This window comes from Rhamphochromis longiceps, linkage group LG7 (assembly GCF_057381845.1).
Source record: "Rhamphochromis longiceps isolate RC_006_pf linkage group LG7, R_longiceps_female_GT1.1, whole genome shotgun sequence".
Taxonomy (NCBI): Eukaryota; Metazoa; Chordata; class Actinopteri; order Cichliformes; family Cichlidae; genus Rhamphochromis; species Rhamphochromis longiceps.
The window spans coordinates 45,201,986-45,220,723 of NC_140563.1; the positions used below are offsets into that span (position 1 = coordinate 45,201,986).

The window sequence follows — 18,738 nt, forward strand, 5'->3', positions numbered from 1 at the left end:
CTTCTTTGAATCTTTCACCAGATTTGTGACCTCTATCAAACCTCTTATAGTATGATACACAGCGAGGGTCGGGGGCAGATTACCACTGTGGGACGCTTGATGAGGTTCTCCAGCTTGGTGTGGCTGAACTCCAAGCTAATGACATTGAACAGTTTGTCCCGCTCTTCCTCTGGCGTCTCATAATAGCGGACAAACTGAGCCATGCTCATTTCAGAACCTTTCTGAGTGCTCACATCCATAACGTCCACAGACCGGCGACTGCCTGCGAAAAACAACCAGGATATGATGAATTTAGCCAATGAGATCATACGCATCAACATCAACACACAATCCAGTGCAGTCTGTCTGTGAGTCGGCGTATGCTTTGTCATATTTATACACAGAGAAGTTGTACTGTTACAAAATATTCTACTATGAACAAGAGCAGTACTTCTTATTTGTAATTCCCAAATTTAACCACTAGATGGGGCAACTACACCCCAATCATACCCTGGCTCAATTTCTTCCAGGGCACACTTAACATAATTATATTTCACTGCATTAGAAAACAGTCGCAAACAGAAAACAGCATGATGAGACCTTTAACATAACCCCACAATATGAGCAAGAGGCCCTGGGTGAACCTATCGTGATGATCCTACACACATAACACAATAGTACAAGAGGTAGACACAGACAGAGATACAGGCATACAGCAGAGTGACTAACAGATGCATGCTCACTAAATAACTTATTTCCTAAGAAAAATACAAAAAACAACACTGATGTATTAACATGCATGATTAAAATGTGACTTTTTTTGACGTTCTCTTCTATTTTTTATGTCCATTTCTAGCATTTGGCATCGGCAACATCCACTAGATTTGGATGGTTGGTAGGCAGATCAGTAAATAAATCATTTCTACTATATCTTTCAAGTTAGCAATTTCTATAATATCAGATAAAATTAGCAAATTGTTGTGACAAAACTAAAACAGCTACTCATTATCCTGAAACTTCCCACATGCCTAGTCATAGTTAGTGCAGACTGAACATGTTTCATCATAAATTAAATTAAAAGGAAATTTGACCATGAAACATGACTTCATTACATTTTTTTAAGTCAGCATGGAGCCTCACCATATCACAGACTGTTTTGGGGTTTGTTTGTTTGTTTGTTTGTTTGTTTTTTTACTTTTTACAACAATGCAAAAGCCCTTATTCTCTGAAGAAGATGCAGATATACTTTGGTCGTGTTTGCACACAGGCTAAGAGTAATAAGTATATGCACGGGTAAAAATATGCATGTGTGTGCATCGGTGTCTACTTACCAACTAGTCCTTTAATTTCACTGACTGTGAATTCTGGATCTGGCATTCTGCATATTTATAGGAAAGGGATGCATGTTGTTTAGTTCCCAAAGACTTAAAACCATAAATATATATATAAATAAAATAGAAAGTAGGTTGAATCTACAGCATGTGCACAGGCATTGCACATTTAAAGGAAAGGTTTCTCACCTGATCCCTAATTGATCTTTCTCTTTAAAAATGAGAGGGATCCTTAGACCCTCCCTTTGCACATACTCATAAGTGAAGTCTGCAAGACAGTAGTTTTACATTTAGGTCCAAAGCAATTATTTGAAAACTACTGCAGTCACATGTAACCTATAAGAAAGCTAATATGCACCGTGCTGCTTTACCTTTACCCTCCATCACCCGGACAAAGTCTGCGCTGTAGCTGTCACTGAGGACCTTTTCCTCCACGCTGAACCCTCTGATGTTTACAATTTCCTCCACGTCAGACAGGTCCTCGTTTTCGTCGTACATCGTCCGGGAGATGGAGCGCTGCCATTGAAAACGAGATGTTTTACAAGACAAAAACAGAGCCACGCGGAAAGAGAGAACTCTTTCTACCCCAAAAGGCCACTTTCTGCCCCCCTTGAACGGTCATTGTGACTCGTGTGAGGGAACCGATCGTTAATTTTACGTGTGACTTTCAAACTGGAGCAGTGGGTTGTGCTAAAGTTTTGATAGTACTATAACAGCAGTCATTTCTTTGAATGTGTGAACTAGTGCAAAAACTACAAAGCCAGCTGTTTGTGATATTTTATGGAAGCGATTGTAAAATGTTTGCTCGACTCCGCTGCTCCAGATATTGATTTATCTCGTTTTAATTACGCTACGCTCGCTCAACTACTGCGATCAGAAAAGAAGTTATAGACTCTAAAATGCGACAGTTAGCCGTTTTTCCTCGTTTTGCTTAAACTTGGACATCTTAAGTGACTTGACAGATATCCCAACGCTCACAGTGGCGAGGGTTAGCTTAGCTAACTAATTAGCTCGCTGCCAGTCTCGCCTCATAAGCTAACATTTAACATGGCAGATGGTACACACCAGCCTGCGTCCGGATTCAGCACACGTCTCTGCGGCCTGAGCCATCGTCTTTTACGATTGTTTTCCGGCCACTCAGTTTCGCGAATGCATCTCCGTGCGTGGCGAAGTTGAGAGAAAACACTTAGCACGCTTTACGGGTTCAAAACAAGGGAACCATGTTTTTGTGTATTACGTCACCGCCAGGAACCAAAACATTGTTGGACAACGTCACGGCATGTCAGTACGCTTTTTAACCTCGCTCACCAACAATAAACATTCCCCACGTCACACGGTTTTATTGTAGTAGTGGGGGGAAAATGATACTAATACTGGTTAAACCCCCTGTTATCGAATAGCGCTGATATCTATTTTAAACATCAAGCAATAAAAAGGAGGTATATTTACTCACGTTTATTAAACTATAAAGAACGGTACATTTAACTTAAAAAGTTTATTTTTTATTTCTTTGTTTATAAGTTTTACACGTGCAATTCTAATAAGCTTGTTTCCACCGCTGAAAAATAAGATAAAATGTAAAAAAAAAATAGTTATTATCTTAAAATGTTAACTAAATAGCTTGAAATTTCAAGCTATTCAATCAGTTTTTTTCTCCTTTTTCCCTAGTGCGAGGAAAGTACAGAGTTAATTCAAAATTTGGGGTTATTGTTGCAAATTTTTTAATTTCATAACTCGAAACTGTTAAGTCATATTTTTATCTCTTTGAGTTACTCAATTTTTTTGAGATAACTCCAAATATCGACTCACCTCTCCCCGGCATCATTTTATTTTTATTTTCTACTTCTTTTTTTTCCACTGGGAGAAACAAGGGTCCGTAAAACGTAGCTCAGTCGAAATTATAGGTTAACTCAAAATCTTGACTTACCAACTTAAAGCGCTGAGAACATTTTGAGATAACTCCGAATTTGAACTTACCTCTGCCTGGCATCATTTTTATTTATTTATTTAAAAAAAAAATCAATGGCGGAAACAAGCCTCCATTAAGCGTAGCTAAGCTGAATTTTCCGGTTATTTTCTCAAAATTTCAACTTAACATCTCGAATTTCCAAATACTTCCTCAATTTTCGAGTTATTTACTCATACGGTTGAGTAAGTACCGGCAAAATGTGACTTTAGCCATTTTTTCAAAAAATGTATGTATTTATTTATACTGGCAGAAACAAGCTAACATATATAACTCCGTAGTTACACTATTATCGCTGACTAATTAATAATGAGTAGCACCATGTTTTTAAAGCAAATGCTCAGCAGCGGATGTTTCCATGGGAGCGCGCAGACTTATGGGTAATGCAAGGTGCAGGCGGTACAGCGGCACGCTGAAGAACGACAAGAAATTGCTTCCGCAGTTCAGTTAGCGTGCGAGGTTAAATGCTGTGTAAGTGTACGCTGTCCTTTTTTAAGTAACAGAGTGTTTTTGCTAAGTGTCGCAGTATGAGTCTGAACGAGCATTCCCTGCAAGCGCTGTCCTGGAGAAAGCTGTACCTGAGTCGAGCTAAACTGAAGGCTTCCAGTCGGACCTCGGCTCTGCTGTCTGGATTTGCTATGGTAACACGGTCTCCTGGCAAGCACTGGCACTCTTCCGAATCTGTTAGAGGACATTACTGACCTGTGTTGTAACGTTGTGTTTCCCGTTTCCTTCCGTCTTCTCAGGTGGCTATGGTAGAAGTGCAGCTGGACAACAGCTACCCCTACCCACCTGCCCTCCTTATTGCCTTCAGTGCCTGCACCACTGTGCTCGTAGCCGTTCACCTGTTCGCTCTGATGGTCAGCACCTGCATTTTACCCAACATAGAGGCCGTGAGCAACGTCCACAATCTCAACTCGGTGAAGGAGTCCCCACATGAGCGAATGCACCGGCACATTGAGCTGGCGTGGGCGTTTTCCACAGTCATTGGTACTTTGCTCTTCCTGGCAGAGGTGGTTCTACTCTGCTGGGTTAAGTTTTTGCCCATCAAGCCCAACAAATCCAGCAACAGCACAGTTTCCTCCGGAGTGGCTGCTGCCATTACCTCCACCTCCATCATGGTGCCCTTTGGTTTGGTTTTCATAGTCTTCGCTGTGCATTTCTATCGCTCCTTGGTGAGCCACAAGACTGACAGACAGTTTGAGGAGCTGGAGGAGCTCTCCAACCTCACCAGGCTACAGAACGAGCTTGATAACAGAGGAGAATCTTCCATCTTGCAGTCGCCAAGCTCACATTTCCCATAGTCGGGTCCAGCTGATGCACATCTGTGTTGGAACTCGTGACCCCTTTGGGAATTCTCCAAGTCAGAAGCCTCGTTATTGGCTTCTATGGTTTTTACAGGAATGAAGATTAATCTCACTCTTTATTGTGAAACTTATTTTGTGAAGAACAGTTGTATTTTTTAGAAAACACACTTGATTGACTGTGAACTCGTATATCCGCCGTGCTGCATGTAGCTTGAAATCGGAAAGTCTTAACAGTGGTAGCTGCCTCACTGATCTCCAACGGTATGGGAGAGATGTCTGAACAGTAACCTGGAATCCTGTCTGTTGCTGCCTGCTGTATTTATTTAACCGTCTGTCAGTGAATACTTCATTTGTTTATGTATATTACCATGTGCACCACGTGTATTTAACCCTTTATTTACACGGTCTTATTGTTTTTGTTTTTTTAAATGTTCATCATTTGCATTCAGAATGCTCTCCATTTGTGTCGACTAATCAGCTGCACAACTTACAGTACAACTTCAGTATGTTTTGCTGTCTCGTTTTGCACAGGCTGTGGTGTTCAAATAAACACCTTTTCACAAAGTGATGTTAAAAGTTAACGATCATAGCAAAAATCAAAAAATGTGACTGCGTGTGGAGAGTCTGGTTTGGGCTTCGTGAGGATGCTGACTTGCCAATAGATAGATGTTCTGTCCTTATATTACACAGACTTTGCACTATGGAGCTGGCAGGATAAAGAGCCTCTAATGTCAGAGCAAGCCAGACATTTGTGTTATCACACACTAGATTATCTAGAAAATTATGCAGTATATGTATGAAAAAGAGCTTAGTCCTATCTGTTTGCCTTAGACTGCTGACATTTTTATACACACTAACACAGCTTTATAATCTCATTGGGATCTCTGCTGGAAACTTAATGTTAATATTAATTGTTAGTGCTGTATTTTGAAGAGTCTGAGCACTCACATATTCTGAACTGGCATTTTGCCTTTGTGATTCAGTCTTGAAGTACATACGGAGAGCTTTCCAATTGTGTTTTTAACATAAAAAGTTTTGAATTAAGAGTCTATGTGAGGCTGTAGTCCAAATGTGGTCAGAGATGTGTTTACTTAAGCAGCTGGAACATTGATAGATGGCCATAATCCAGTTGCTAGTGAATTCTAAAAAATTAAAATATAATGAAAAAGTTTTTTGGGTTTTTTTTTGTATTTCTAAAGGGGAAACCATATTACACTTAGAGTGACATTTTAAGCTTTTTTTTTGTTTGTTTTAATTTTGATGAGTATGGCTTGTAGCTCATGAAAATCTGAAATCCAGTCTCCTGAGTTGGCTGACCACTTGCACACAGTAACGGCAGAGTCAGCACACCTTGTAGTAGAATGCTTGGCTCTGTGGGAAGGGGCTGAGTCCTGCTGGAAAAGAAAATTGGCATCTCCTTAAAGCTTGTCAGCAGATGGAAGCATGCAGAGCACTGGAAAACCCTGGCAGACATCTGTGTTGATTTTGGAGTTGATGTAAAACACAGGACACACACCAAAACAGCGGCAGATAATACAGCACCTCAAATCACCACAGACTGCAGAAACTTCACACTGGACTTCAGACACTATGGAGTCTGCGCTTCTCAGTTCTTCTTCCAAACCTCTAAGACTGTAATTTGCAAACAAAATGCAACATTTGCTTTCGTCTTAAAAGAGAACTTTGGACCGCTGAGCAAATTCAGTTCTTCATCTTTAGCCGAGGTAAGACATTTGTGATGTCTCTGCTTCAGGAGTGCCTGAATATCACTTCCTGAGTCAGCTGTTTTTGACAATCCTCTCAAAGGTGTGATTATCTTTTTTGCACCCTTTCTTGCCACACTAGCAGTCAACTTTTTAAATCCTGTGATGCAGCACTCTCGAGAACAGCCAGCCTTTTCAGCAATGACTTCCTGTGTTCATTCGCAGTGATGATCATCATCATCTAGTCAACTGTCAAGTCAGCAGTCTTCCACATGATTGTGGTTGGTGGTATTGAACTAAACCGTGAGATACACTGTATTTATACTGTTTGAATAGTAATTTACTCAAACTCTAAATTAAATATTCTAATAATTTTAGATACAGGATTCTTGATTTTCATCTATATTCCATAATCACCAAAATTAAGAAAAAAAGAAATGTAGTGAAATATATCACTGCGTGTGCGATGAATATAGAATAATATGAAATTTTATCTTTTTGTATTTCTTTGAGAAGCAGTAGTATTTTTCAAGGTTTAGATGTGGTAAACATAGCAAAATATCATCCTCTTACAGACTGGTTGTTAGGACTAGTGTTTTATTCTTAGGACAACTACACAAACTATAAACAGAACAAAGCGGCTTGTGTGTTAGTTACAAGTTCACAAGGATTTACACACTCAAGGCTAATGTGTGATCAGACACCATATGACAAACAGATGGATGTGTAATACTGAATTTATCATATGACAATCTCTTTCAACTGTGTGCTCATATTTTTATGAAGTCATCCAATATAATGTTTTCAATCTTAAGAGGTATATATATATATATATACACACACATACATACATACATACATACATACATATAAAAAATCTGATGAGGCATTTTTTTCCTTTATGATCTATTATCTAAACACTTTTAATTGGCATTGGCAACAGATAAATTTGTCACATTAATGGATGATTAAAGGATTTTGCCCCTCTGACAAGGACAAATAATCTGTGACAAAATGGATACATGCTGCGAACCCATTATGCTTTTTTTTTTTTTTTATTCTTTATCAGCAAGCATGCGGTGAAGTGGAAACTTGCTCTTGATCCTCTTGTTGTTTATCAGAACCGGCCAAGGTAAGCTGATTCGGCTTCCCTTAAAACCAGCTGAGTATCGATCAGGTGTACCTGAAAATAGAAGATAAGTGCATGCTTTCATGCACAGTAGTACAAATGGAACAGGGCTTTGTTGTCAGTGCTCATATGATTATGTCATGTAAGCAGTGTAATGTAATTAGTCGTGTAATTTAATTTTGATCCATGGCTGTAACAGTCAGAAGCAACGCTGTACCTTTGGAATCTGATATTTTGCAGGCATTGGTGCGCCATCTCTCCCAACATCAGACAGGGTCCCACATTTTGGCACTCCATCCACCCAAAGGCCTTCATAAAGCTGGCCTTTGTCACAGTAGTAGAACTTTCCATGACCATCCTTCTTCCCCTCTCGCCAGCTACCTTCATACCTGTTTCCATTTGCTTAAACAAAAATTTGAAAGTCGCATTATAACATCCAAATTATAATCTAGTTTTGATTCACATGCATGTATAGAAAATTTTCTCTTACAAAATATAAAGATTCCTTCTCCATGATTCTTATCCTTCAGCCACTTGCCCTCATAGATGTCTCCATTTGCATTGTATATCCTTCCCCAGCCACTCCGTTGGTCCTCGCTCCACTCCCCCTCGTACACTGATGAGTTTTTGTAAAAGTATGTGCCATACCCCTGAGAAGCCGGACAAGTACATCACTGACCATACATACCGATATGTCTTGTAGCGTGCATGTGAAACATTATGGCAGATACATACATGCTTCTTTCCATCTGTCCATTCACCACAGTACTTCTTCACATACTTCTTTGATTCTGGGAGTAAAATGCTGTAGGTACCATACCCGTCACGTTTTCCGAATTTCCACTCTCCATTATAAATGGCACCAGACTTCTTCCAAACCTGATTTCCCTTGCCTTATAAAAATAAATAAACAAACAAGCAAACATGACAGCTGCACTATACTTCGAACCTCTCAGGAGTTGAGTGGAAGCTGACGACAAACTATATCTCACCATGCTTCTTATTGTTCTGCCACTCCCCGGTGTATTCGTTTCCACTGGCTGAGAAAACTGTGTGTCGTAGTCCACATTTCTGTGATTTAATGTCCAGCAGTGTTGACAATGGGGGACTAGTTGGAGGTCTTTTGAGAAATGGCATTGCTAGTTGTAGCTTGATGAAACCTGTAAGCATTAGAATGAAATTTAAAAAAACAAATACATGTTTGCTGTCTTTCTGCCACTGAAAATGAAAACAAATATTTTTATTTGTATTTTTTGCCACCCATAAGTCAAAATCTAAAGTTATTGTCTCAAAATATGACTTAATAACTCAAACTTTAAAATTATTTTGTCATGTTTGAGTTAGTAAGTTGATATTTTATTTTTTGAGATACCTAACATACATTTTTGACTTGATAGATGTAAAAAAAAAAAAAAAAAAAGTTTTGTTGGTGGCACAAACAAGCTTCCATACCCATTAAGCAGTACGTATCACCAAATTCATACAACAACAACAAAAAACACTGCCCTTCTTTGAGGTTTTAATTAGGAATTGACAGTATTTTAAACACACTTTTCCATGATGTCTAATTGTATATCAAAACTGTATTTTCTAATTCAGAATATGAAAAGTAGCCACAAGGTAATCTAAGGAAACTAGTTAAGCTCTCCAGCTTAGTTAGCATTACAAGTAAAATAGAAACGTGGAAAAGCAAAATAGCAAAGTAGTTGTACCTTCGCGGAGTTTCCAAGCGGATAACTTACTGAAACTGAATCCGCTTGCAAACTTTGCCAAACAAAAGCCATTAATTTACCGAAGAAATCCAGAAAACATGTTACACGACTAGCCGTACACAGCTTCCCTGGTGACCAGCAGCAGCAGGCGAGCAAGTTTGTATGCTGTATCCTAGCAACAGCAATGTGTACAGTTATTGGTGACTTATAAATGTAATTGGGAGACCATTTAAAAATTCGAGTTTAACATGTTTGGGTGTCATTTTTAATCCACAAGTCATGTTTTATTTATCTGCCGTTAGTTTTTTTTATTTACTGTTTGATGGCTTCAACCGTGGTTAAACCACAGTGTTTGGTCATCACGGCGGTTTACGAAGTGCGCATGCTCCGCACAAGACAGTTAAAACTCGCCTGAGTGGCCGGAGCAGGAGCAGCCCGTGGGTGAAAAGCCTTGTGAAAGAGTCTTCTTCGCCGAATAAGCTACAACACTGCAATGTCCAAGCCGAGGTTTCAGGCGGAGTGGGAGGAAATTGATGAGGAATATCAACAATTACAGGTGACTGAAAACTCTTAAACGAGTATAGTATAATTTGTGCTAGCGTGCCGTCGAGGACATGCAGGGTTCTGTAGCAGTTTGTCTAGCTCTTTCCTATTCGCCATTCATTCTCAGGTCATCCGTAAACCGAGCATCGAGCCAATAAGTGCGCTGTTGGCAGCAGTATCCGAGGGATGCAATATATTTGCCGTGCGTTTTATAATTTTTCTGACTTTACTGTAACATCGCTGTGTTGTAGTCGCTAACATTAGCAATAGTCCTCTTAGGGCTAATGTGCTTTGCTGCTAATAAGCAGATACAGTAACTTAGCTAACCGCACACTGCATTGTTGTGCTATTGACTAATTTTAAATCATTGCTACCGAAGTTGAGGTAGAGGTTAAAGTGGCTTCACAAATTAGTTTCTGGGTCTTTGGCTTGGGTGATTTATTTAGGAGTCCTTGGGGACATCAGCAGCCATCGTGAAGTTGACACCCTAGCTCACGTTAGCCATAGTTTGCTAACTTTGAACAACATGAAGATAAGAAACTGTATTGTTCGCCTAAAATCTCTGATTCTGAGACACCTCACAGTTTGTGCACACGTGGATCTGAAACTGAGCAGAAACCGCCTCCCGTTCATATTATAGCTTTTATATTTCAGCTTTATTTACATCTTTCAAACAGCTGCAGTTCTTTAGAGAATGTTAATACACATATTTTGACTAAACTTTTACAACTATAAACAAATGTGTAAACAAATTTTGAAACGATAAAAGAAATGTCGTAAAGCTTTAACACGTACAGAAATATTGAGCCCACTTCAATTAAAAAACAAAAGTCAAGGGTTTTTTAAATTGCCACTGAGGTGGAGTCATTCACCTTCAGACACTGGGGCCACGATGGCTAAAAGCTGATTCCTCCTGTGTGTATAGATCTTGGGACCAGGAGGCCAGTTGCATAGCATCTGACTTATCTGTTTATCTGTATATGATGATTATGTGACCTCTGAGAGAGAGAGACTGGTGCCAGACCCATAGAAGAATTTAAAACAGATTTTGCATCGTTTTCGTGTCAGTTTGAATGGACGTGTACTTAGATCGTGTGCTCAGTACTGGCTGACTGGTATAACCCATTCTTTTAACAGGCCATTTGCCTCATCATAACTGATGTCAGGAAATGATCATGTGATAAAACAAAGAATGCTGAAACACAACAAATGAGAGCTGCATGTAGATTGCTTTCTTTTACCTATTAATTGCTGGGGAGTTCTCCCTACTTTTTGTAGTGTCGCTAACTTTGAATTATTTCATCATAAGGACACTCATAGGACAAGTATTAAACAATTACTGTTCTCTGCTGAAGAGATCAGTCCTGCTTTTGTGATGGTGTGCTGGATGGATGGAGGTACAACAAAGGGGGTTGAACTGGCTCTAAGGGGGATAGGAATCTGACCCCTGATTAGCAAACTTACATGTAGTTTACATGTATGACAATAGGATCCGCTTACGGGGACTGTTTCACTGAAGAACAGAGTATTAAAGGCTCAAAGATTCAGAGGATAGTGAGTCACTCTCAGCATGAATGGATGAATGAACTTTTATTGTCATTATACATAGGCAAACTTTCATTGTACTTTCTCTTAGGATTAAAATGACACTAAATGAACAGAATGAATAAATAGGATTAATAAAAATGGGTATGTAATTAATGATAAAAGAACTTAAACTTAGAAGCATGACTATATATGGGTGTGTCATCAGTTTTCAGTGTTTAGCCAGGACATTTCTATTTACATTTTGAAGTCTACTAATTGTTTGAACTGCAGTTCATATTTCCAAATGATATAATTTACTTTTAATTAATTTATAATTCTTATTGAAGCTGTCAGGTAAAAGACAGACGTGTGTGTGTGTGTGTGTGTGTGTGTGTGTGTGTGTGTGTGTGTGTGTGTGTGTGTGTGTGTGTGTGTGTGTGTGTGTGTGTATCAGATGCTTCATGCTTTTTGATGGGGAGAAAGTGATGACAGTGTAGCTATGAGCGCAAGTAAACCTGAGTATTTATTTTACTAAAAAATCTTGTGGAATTTGCGGTTTGTCTTCATACAGAAAGGTTGGACAGTTTTTCCACTACTGCTGAAAGAGACTATGAGCCAAAAGTTTCATCTTTTGTTGTTTTGTTTGTTTTTTAAAGCTTGGCAAAGACTTGTGTGGGATAATAATGCATTTTTATTCTATCAAACAAGGTTTTCAAGGGAATATGACAAATTTCAGTTGAAGTTAATCTGTAAACACCCACTGGCTTTTCTTTGTATTTGTATTTTGATTCAGTTGTGGCTGTATTTATCTTTAAGTCCTAGCTGGTTGTGCTTAATCCTTATTTCTGCATTTCAGCAGATGTTTCTAACCAGACATGTATTTAATTTATTCACAGGAAACTCACAAAATATACAGACAAAAACTAGAAGAGCTCACCAGTCTTCAAGCAACTTGCAGCAACGCCATCAGTAAACAGAGGAAATGTCTGAAAGACTTGAGGCACAGTTTAACCAAGTAAGTACACCTGCTATAAAAGTAGTCAAGCAAGTAGTCGACGGTTTCCCACGACTAAAATAAGCACTTAAATGATCTGGTTTTGATTTCGGTGATATCATGGAGAGTGAAAAGTATCCTTCGTCTTTTCTCTTTTTGCCCTTCTGCTTTCCTTACAGGTGCGCACAGACGTGTGACGAGAAAGAGCTGAAACTAATAACTGACATCAAAACACAAATAAAAGATAAAGAAAATGTTTTCTTTGACATGGAAGCATATTTGCCAAAGAAAAATGGGTGAGTACTATTTGTTGTTAGTGAGAGATCTGCTGTAATCACTAAGCTTTATTTCATTAACTTGCATGCTTTTCATTTTCAGACTATACTTGAATTTGGTCCTGGGCAACGTGAATGTAACCCTTCTCAGCAACCAGGCAAAGTATGTGTCACCTTTTAGCCTCAGGAGCAGGTTCCCGCTGTGGGTTCAGATTGTTTTTTATGTCAGTCTCTTATCATCTCTTTCTTCCGTTTATGTACAAAGATTTGCCTACAAAGACGAGTATGAGAAGTTCAAGCTTTACATGACAATAATCCTGATGTTCGGAGCAATAACCTGCCTCTTCTTTCTAAACTGTCGGTGAGATAACCTACCTCCCCCTCAAAGCATGACTGGTGGTGTTATTTTATTAAGGATTGGCTTCTTATTTATTTGTTTTCTGCCTTGTTTAGGGTCACTGATGAAATCTTCAACTTCTTGTTGGTGTGGTACTACTGCACATTGACCATAAGGGAAAGCATCCTCATAAACAACGGCTCCAGGTGTGTTGCTACTATCGGAGCATTTATCCTTTAGTGGGTTATTTTTAAATTAAAGCCTTTGTCTATGGAAGATTTTTAGTTGGGAAAATTTTCAAGTTCCTCCTTTTTTCTTTTCAGGATCAAAGGGTGGTGGGTGTCTCACCATTATGTCTCCACCTTCTTGTCAGGTGTTATGCTGACATGGTGAGATATTGTCTTTGTTGATTCAGCATTGTGTTGTTTTTATTTTGGGAAATGTGAATGAGTTGGTCTTTTCTTTCCTCAGGCCAGAAGGAGCTATGTATCAGATGTTCAGGAGCCAGTTTCTTGCCTTCTCCATCTATCAAAGTAAGATGAATCCATGAGATTAATTCATTTACTTAGTGGTGCTAAATTAGCTTATTTTTTTACACTCACTGGCCACTTTATTAGATACAGATGTTAGTACCAAGTTGGGAACCCTTTTGCGTTCAGATCAGAATTCTTCATGACATGTAAGATTCAATATGGTCCTCGAAACATTTGCTCCATATTGACAGTTGCTGCAGATTTGTCAGCTGCACATATGTGATGCAAAACTCCAGTTCCAATAAATCAAAGGTCCTCTATTAGACTGAGATCTGATGACTTTGGAGGTAATCTGAGTAGAGTGAACTCTTTGTGATTTTTAAGAAACCAGTTTGAGGTTATTTGAGCTTTCACATGGGGTGTTGTCTCGTTTTTGGACCATTTTCTGTAAACTCTAGAGATGGTTATGTGGGCAAAATCAGAGCAGCTGAGTAGTTTATGAAATATTCAGACAAGCTCGTCTGGCAGAAACAACCATCCCACAGTCAAAGTCTCTTAAATCTCTCACCTTTCCTCATTCTGCTGCTCAGAACTTCAGCAGGTATTCTTCTGTTTTTCCAACTCCCCTTCCTGCGCTTCTTTAAAAGCAACAGTTCAAGATTTAATAGTTCAAAGTCCAACATAAACAGCTCAGTTACATCATGACAGCAGAGCAATCTGGGCACACCACTGAAAAGTATAGATGAAGTACAGTACTAAAAGTACTTAGGGTTGACTTAAACCTCAGTTTAAAAAAAGGGGTTTTAAGCATGAAAGCCTTTCCTGTTTGTTATAAGGAACCTCATAACAAATAATGCATTTCACATGGTTTTCTGTTGTTTCGTCAAACATTGCCACACTGCATCACATTTGAGGCACCATGCTGTCGCAGTGCCAAATAAATGACTACCAATTGCATCAATAGTTGGCAATACGAGTGTCTTCCTGGAGACGGAGACAAATATATTTTGATTATTTGCGGAAGTAAACAAAAAGAAATATTAAAAAGCAAATTGTCAGACTGGAGGTGCTTCTATCACATTTTATTTGGCTTTTGTGATATTTAAGGGATGAAAATAATAATTTCTGCCCTTCAGCCAATTATTGCATAAAACTGTGCATGGAGAGAGAAGATGCACTTGAGCTTAAGGTCTAAAATCTGGGATTTCAATATTTAAAAAAAAAAAAAAAAAAAAAAAAAAGGGGAGACACACACACACACACACACACACACACACACACTCTGTAAATCAAAGCTCTAGTTGAGGACCCAGAGGGGGTAAAACAAACTTCAGATGCTTTCATCACTATTTTCCCTCGAATGTTCCCATGTCAGACGCTCACATGCAGTCACACTGTGGTGTGATGCCACACTGTGCCAGAAGAGGGCAAGGTCAGGTCACTTGCAAAACCAAATTTGTTACATAACCCCCCAATAAAACAAAAACTTTGAATGACTTCAGGATGGGGCAGCACTTAAAGGTGATGACTTACAAGTAGGGATGGGTATCGTTTAGGTTTTATCCGATACCGGTGCCAAATCGGTACTTTTGAAACGGTGCCGGTGCTCAAACGGTGCTCAAAGACTGGAGAACACAAAATTGGTCCAAAAACCTCTCATGTTCAGCTGGTTTTTTGTAAAAAGATAACAATGTTAGCCTTTTCTGCAGCTATGGGGCATATATGGTATCACTCTTGGCTGGAAGCAGTGCTTAAACAATGGAAAAAACACAAACTTTGTCCAAAACCTCTCATGTTTAACTGTTTTCCACTTTTTCTTTGGTCATTTTAGCCTTTTTGGCCAGGGTGAAGGGAGTATCTACCATCAAACAAGAAGACAGCCGCATGTAGCTATGATGATGTTTGCTAGTTCACCTTACATGCATTAATGTAATAACGTGGTTAGCCTACTCAACGTAAATTACACGCGAACAACATTAAGCTACTCACGCAGAGAAGAACGGCTGCTGCTGCTGCATCATCATCCATCATCATTTCTGCTACACTGACAGGGCTAGGGGCCAGGACTCTCCTCTTCGTGTTTTTGGGGGATATTGCTAACTCCGGGTCCGATAACAGGCAACCCACGCACAGTAGATGTGCTCGGTGTGAGGTCTCGCAGCAAGCTATCATACGGCGCATTTCTGGGCTTTTAAAAAAACCCGCTATGCGTCGCCAGGTGTTTCATCGGATTTGAGGTGTTACCTCCTTTGACAGTATCACAGTATCACCTTAAAGCACTTGTTGCAGGTTGCTGAGTTTGCATATTTTGCTGTGAAGTACAGCCAGACTTATGACCGCTTCGCCTTGGACATTTTTAATCTGTAGCTCTGCTCTAAAAGAACGCACGTACCTGGACCCGCCTACTATCCTCGGAAACGTAAAATTATTGGCTAGAAGTGTATCACAGCTCAGGAAAAAAAAGCACCGAAATAAAGCACCGAAATGTGCGCTGCTTTTCGGTCTGGTTACTACCGTTTATGTCAGAACCGGTGCCATCATCGGTACCCATCCCTACTTACAAGTTTGTACTACAAAGAAATACAGTAGTTAGAAAGTCATGTCACAGTATCTCATGTTCACAATGATGTTGGAAAAACTGGATTTGAATACTTTTCCTTTCCATTTGTAGGCAGCTAAGATTTATTAGTGTGTCTGCAACTGCTCTTGCAAACCGTGTCTCTTTGTATTATGTGTCTGTATATTTACTCTTAAACTGTACAAGTCATTGGATGGAGCCATACAACTGGATTGAGCTGAGGTACACAAATAAAAAGCTGTCAGTGAAGAGCTTCATTAAATCTTTGTTGTAGTCTGGGATTAGATTTGATCTGTATTTGCAGAACTTGCTGTAAATGTCTGTAAAAAGGTTCCTGGTGAGAACCTTTTTAAATAAGAGCTTTAATAATACAGATGATTTAAAGTTGATAGTTGGATTTAATAAGGTTGTAGAAAGGCCTAAAAACTAACCGGACTATAACAAAGAGCAGTTTATTTAACAGTGATGGAAAATGATGAGATTGTAGCTGCTTCATCAGCCGTTGTTAAGCAGTTTGTGGAAATATGTCTTCTCCTGAGTATAGAAGGGAAGTCATGTGACACACTGGCGGTTGTACTTGTTGCTATGTATATCATGAGGTGTCAACTCTGTGAGGGTGCTCTCTGGTCAGGGTTTTGGATGACAAGTCAAATGTTTGAAAGCGTAATAATTAAAAAAAAAAAAAAGTCTGCCTGACAGATTCAACCGAATGTAGAACTTGTGGTTTTGAGCCAAACTTCACATGGAGAGCTGCAGTTTGTTGATTGTTATTGTTGCCATCAGTGCTCTACAATAAGAACGTGGTTACAAAGTGCAGCGATGAATAATTATTTTTAATCTTTTTGTTCCTCCAGGCTTTGTTCAGTTCCTTCAGTACTACTACCAGAGCGGCTGCTTATACAGGCTGCGAGCTTTGGGAGAGAGAAATCAGCTGGACCTCACAGTGGGTAAGCTATTTTTGATGATAACCATTTCAGTTGTTTGAGTCATCTGCAACATCATGTCTGGGTGGGGGAAATGGGGGATGGGTGAGAGATGGGGGCAGTTGTTAACAGCGTGCAGGGTCACAGATGTCCCAACACGCTGGAGCACCGATGACACAGATCTGCTTCCTCAAACATCTCAAACGTCAAGCTGTTGAGCAGTGAAATCGGAGTGAGAGCACTCCAAAAAAACAAAACATGACAAGTGACTGTTTTTCTGTCTCTGCAGAGGGATTTCAATCTTGGATGTGGAGGGGACTCACGTTTCTTTTGCCTTTTCTATTTTTTGGCCATGTAAGTTTTCATGTTTTTCTACTTGTATCCAATATAAAACTTCTATTGCTCGATTGCACTTTTCAGGAGGACTGCACAAGATCCTCACTGGGCATTAAGAGCATAAAATGGCCTGGCGTTTTTTAAAAGAAACATGTGTCTGTGCAGCAACATCATGAAAGATGATGCCTCCTCTTCTTTCACAGTTTTGGCAGCTGTACAACTCTGTGACCTTGTTCCGCTTGGCAAGCCATGAGGATTGTAAGGAGTGGCAGGTAAGGATCGCATTTGCAGTTCAAGTGCTTAAATGTCAAACCGACATGTTGAAGCAGCGCTCAAAGATAATTTTATGTAAGAGGAAAATGTTTGAGACGCTTCTTTTGGATCTCATTTGTACATTCCTCATGTATATTTGGTAGCAGTATAAGCTAAGGCCACATTTGGGGTCGTATTCAGAGTTATATTTACAAATTCTGACCCTACCATCTGAGTCTCATCCTCCGTCTCATTTCCTCTAATCTCTGACATGAAGGCTTTTTAACCTAGAGAAGTGCCGCTCACTGAATATTCTCTGTTTTCGGACCATTCTCTGTAAACCCCAGAGATGGTTGTGCGGGAAAGTCCCAGTCTGACACTAATAACTGTGCCATGTTCAGTGTCGCCTACAATCTGTTGAACTTTGCTCGCGCTGTGCCTGCACTTTCCTCATCACAGCAAGAACCGTCTGCGAACACAAGTGTTAGGAAATGATGCGTTTTAGAACAGTCGTCTTCATTTTCGTGTCCTGTTTGAAAGACGCACAGCTGCACATGCCATGACTTGTAACCCTTTTTTCTTCTTTTAGGTATTCATGCTGGCTCTAACATTTCTCGTCCTGTTCCTGGGAAACTTTCTCACCACGGTAAAAGTCGTCCACCAAAAAGTTCAGAAAAACCCGGAGAAGGTCCAAAAAACTGACTGAGAATAACCTCAGCGAGGCATCTTCAATGGCCAGTCATTTTGAAGTAACACGCACAATCGCTTGATGGACTGAACAGAGTGTGATCAGGTCGAGACGACGAGGCTGAAGCCACCGTTTTGTCTTGGGCAGCAGCGTCCGGCCAAAGTTTCTGACAAACATGTTTTTACATATGTATGACTGTGTTGATGTTCATATGGGCACATCACAAAGTGACGTTCACCTGATAGGTGTGTGTGTGTGTGTGTGTGTGTGTGTGTGTAGGTGTGTGTGTGTGGAAAGAGTGCGTTTATTTGGGTGTTTGTGTCTGTGCATGAACCTTAGCGGAGAGCCTCTGTTCAAATCATATGCAAGTAATGAGGGAAGGTAGCATCGTTTAACAGAACAGAAAATAGTTTGCCTTTGAAGACCTAACGTCTGTCACACACATGCTTCATACTTCTGTGAAGTAATGATGATCAAAACGTCTCCCGAAAAAATTGATCACTTTCAGTTTGAGGCTGTACTTCACCACCACCTTTTTGTCTCATCTCCCTGTTGTGTGATATTATTTTTACTGCTAGTCTTTAGGTCCTGAAAATCTCAAATGTAGGTCCAAAGCTTAAAAAATATATATATCAAGCTGATACTTGAGTATTGAGAATTATCTGAAAGGGTGGAAGAAAAAAAG

General features: G+C 39.7%; 4 protein-coding genes across 11 annotated transcripts in view; 2 read left to right on the forward strand and 2 right to left on the reverse strand.

The window, feature by feature from the left end:
- The window catches only part of kdm2bb (lysine (K)-specific demethylase 2Bb), a 30,183-nt gene extending 27,061 nt beyond the window's left edge, over nt 1-3,122 (reverse strand). For 2 of the 3 annotated variants that reach the window (XM_085413836.1, XM_085413835.1), the window contains exons 1-5: nt 2,376-3,122; nt 1,682-1,826; nt 1,500-1,578; nt 1,311-1,357; nt 84-262 (exon numbers count right to left, since the gene is read on the reverse strand). In XM_085413836.1, the coding sequence (XP_085269962.1) occupies nt 84-262; nt 1,311-1,357; nt 1,500-1,578; nt 1,682-1,826; nt 2,376-2,420 (495 nt within the window). In that variant the 5' untranslated portion in view covers nt 2,421-3,122. Of the gene's footprint in view, nt 1-41; nt 263-1,310; nt 1,358-1,499; nt 1,579-1,681; nt 1,827-2,375 lie in introns of those variants that run through there. The other variant, XM_085413837.1, reaches the window with a different exon arrangement.
- Nucleotides 3,123-3,656: 534 nt separating this feature from the next.
- orai1b (ORAI calcium release-activated calcium modulator 1b) lies at nt 3,657-5,754 on the forward strand. Its single transcript, XM_085413840.1, has 2 exons — nt 3,657-3,917; nt 4,023-5,754. The coding sequence occupies exons 1-2, from the start codon at nt 3,804-3,806 to the stop codon at nt 4,578-4,580; spliced, it is 672 nt and encodes a 223-aa protein (XP_085269966.1). The 5' UTR covers nt 3,657-3,803; the 3' UTR covers nt 4,581-5,754.
- Nucleotides 5,755-6,866: 1,112 nt separating this feature from the next.
- Nucleotides 6,867-9,297, reverse strand: morn3 (MORN repeat containing 3). 6 transcript variants are annotated; one of them, XM_085411278.1, is made up of 7 exons: nt 9,208-9,297; nt 8,408-8,575; nt 8,151-8,308; nt 7,906-8,065; nt 7,633-7,817; nt 7,138-7,469; nt 6,867-7,048 (listed from the first exon to the last, which is right to left on the reverse strand). In XM_085411278.1, the coding sequence occupies exons 2-6, from the start codon at nt 8,550-8,552 to the stop codon at nt 7,404-7,406; spliced, it is 714 nt and encodes a 237-aa protein (XP_085267404.1). In that variant the 5' UTR covers nt 8,553-8,575; nt 9,208-9,297; the 3' UTR covers nt 6,867-7,048; nt 7,138-7,403. The 6 variants fall into 6 exon arrangements, with proteins under 6 accessions (XP_085267404.1, XP_085267401.1, XP_085267399.1 ...); XM_085411275.1 differs by having other exon boundaries at nt 7,138-7,493; nt 9,158-9,295; XM_085411273.1 differs by having other exon boundaries at nt 7,138-7,493; nt 9,128-9,286.
- A 235-nt stretch (nt 9,298-9,532) lies between these two features.
- tmem120b (transmembrane protein 120B) lies at nt 9,533-18,416 on the forward strand. The gene is made up of 12 exons (XM_085413845.1): nt 9,533-9,683; nt 12,094-12,212; nt 12,371-12,487; nt 12,570-12,629; nt 12,732-12,827; nt 12,920-13,009; nt 13,127-13,192; nt 13,275-13,336; nt 16,709-16,801; nt 17,067-17,131; nt 17,317-17,385; nt 17,955-18,416. Exons 1-12 carry the CDS (start codon nt 9,621-9,623, stop codon nt 18,069-18,071), a joined length of 1,017 nt encoding a protein of 338 aa, XP_085269971.1. The 5' UTR covers nt 9,533-9,620; the 3' UTR covers nt 18,072-18,416.
- The last annotated feature ends 322 nt before the right edge of the window (nt 18,417-18,738 follow it).

Bases quoted from the DNA above. Each gene is read 5' to 3' on its own strand.
- orai1b (XM_085413840.1), top strand. From the start codon at position 3,804: ATGAGTCTGAACGAGCATTCCCTGCAAGCGCTGTCCTGGAGAAAGCTG. The intron at 3,918-4,022 runs GTAACACGGTCT...CCGTCTTCTCAG, and splicing joins TGCTGTCTGGATTTGCTATG to GTGGCTATGGTAGAAGTGCA.
- morn3 (XM_085411275.1), bottom strand. From the start codon at position 8,552: ATGCCATTTCTCAAAAGACCTCCAACTAGTCCCCCATTGTCAACACTG. The intron at 8,309-8,407 runs GTGAGATATAGT...TATTTTTATAAG, and splicing joins GCAGAACAATAAGAAGCATG to GCAAGGGAAATCAGGTTTGG. The intron at 8,066-8,150 runs GTATGTATCTGC...CCGGCTTCTCAG, and splicing joins GGACAGATGGAAAGAAGCAT to GGGTATGGCACATACTTTTA.
- tmem120b (XM_085413845.1), top strand. From the start codon at position 9,621: ATGTCCAAGCCGAGGTTTCAGGCGGAGTGGGAGGAAATTGATGAGGAA. The intron at 9,684-12,093 runs GTGACTGAAAAC...ATTTATTCACAG, and splicing joins AGGAATATCAACAATTACAG to GAAACTCACAAAATATACAG. The intron at 17,132-17,316 runs GTAAGTTTTCAT...CTTCTTTCACAG, and splicing joins CTTTTCTATTTTTTGGCCAT to TTTTGGCAGCTGTACAACTC.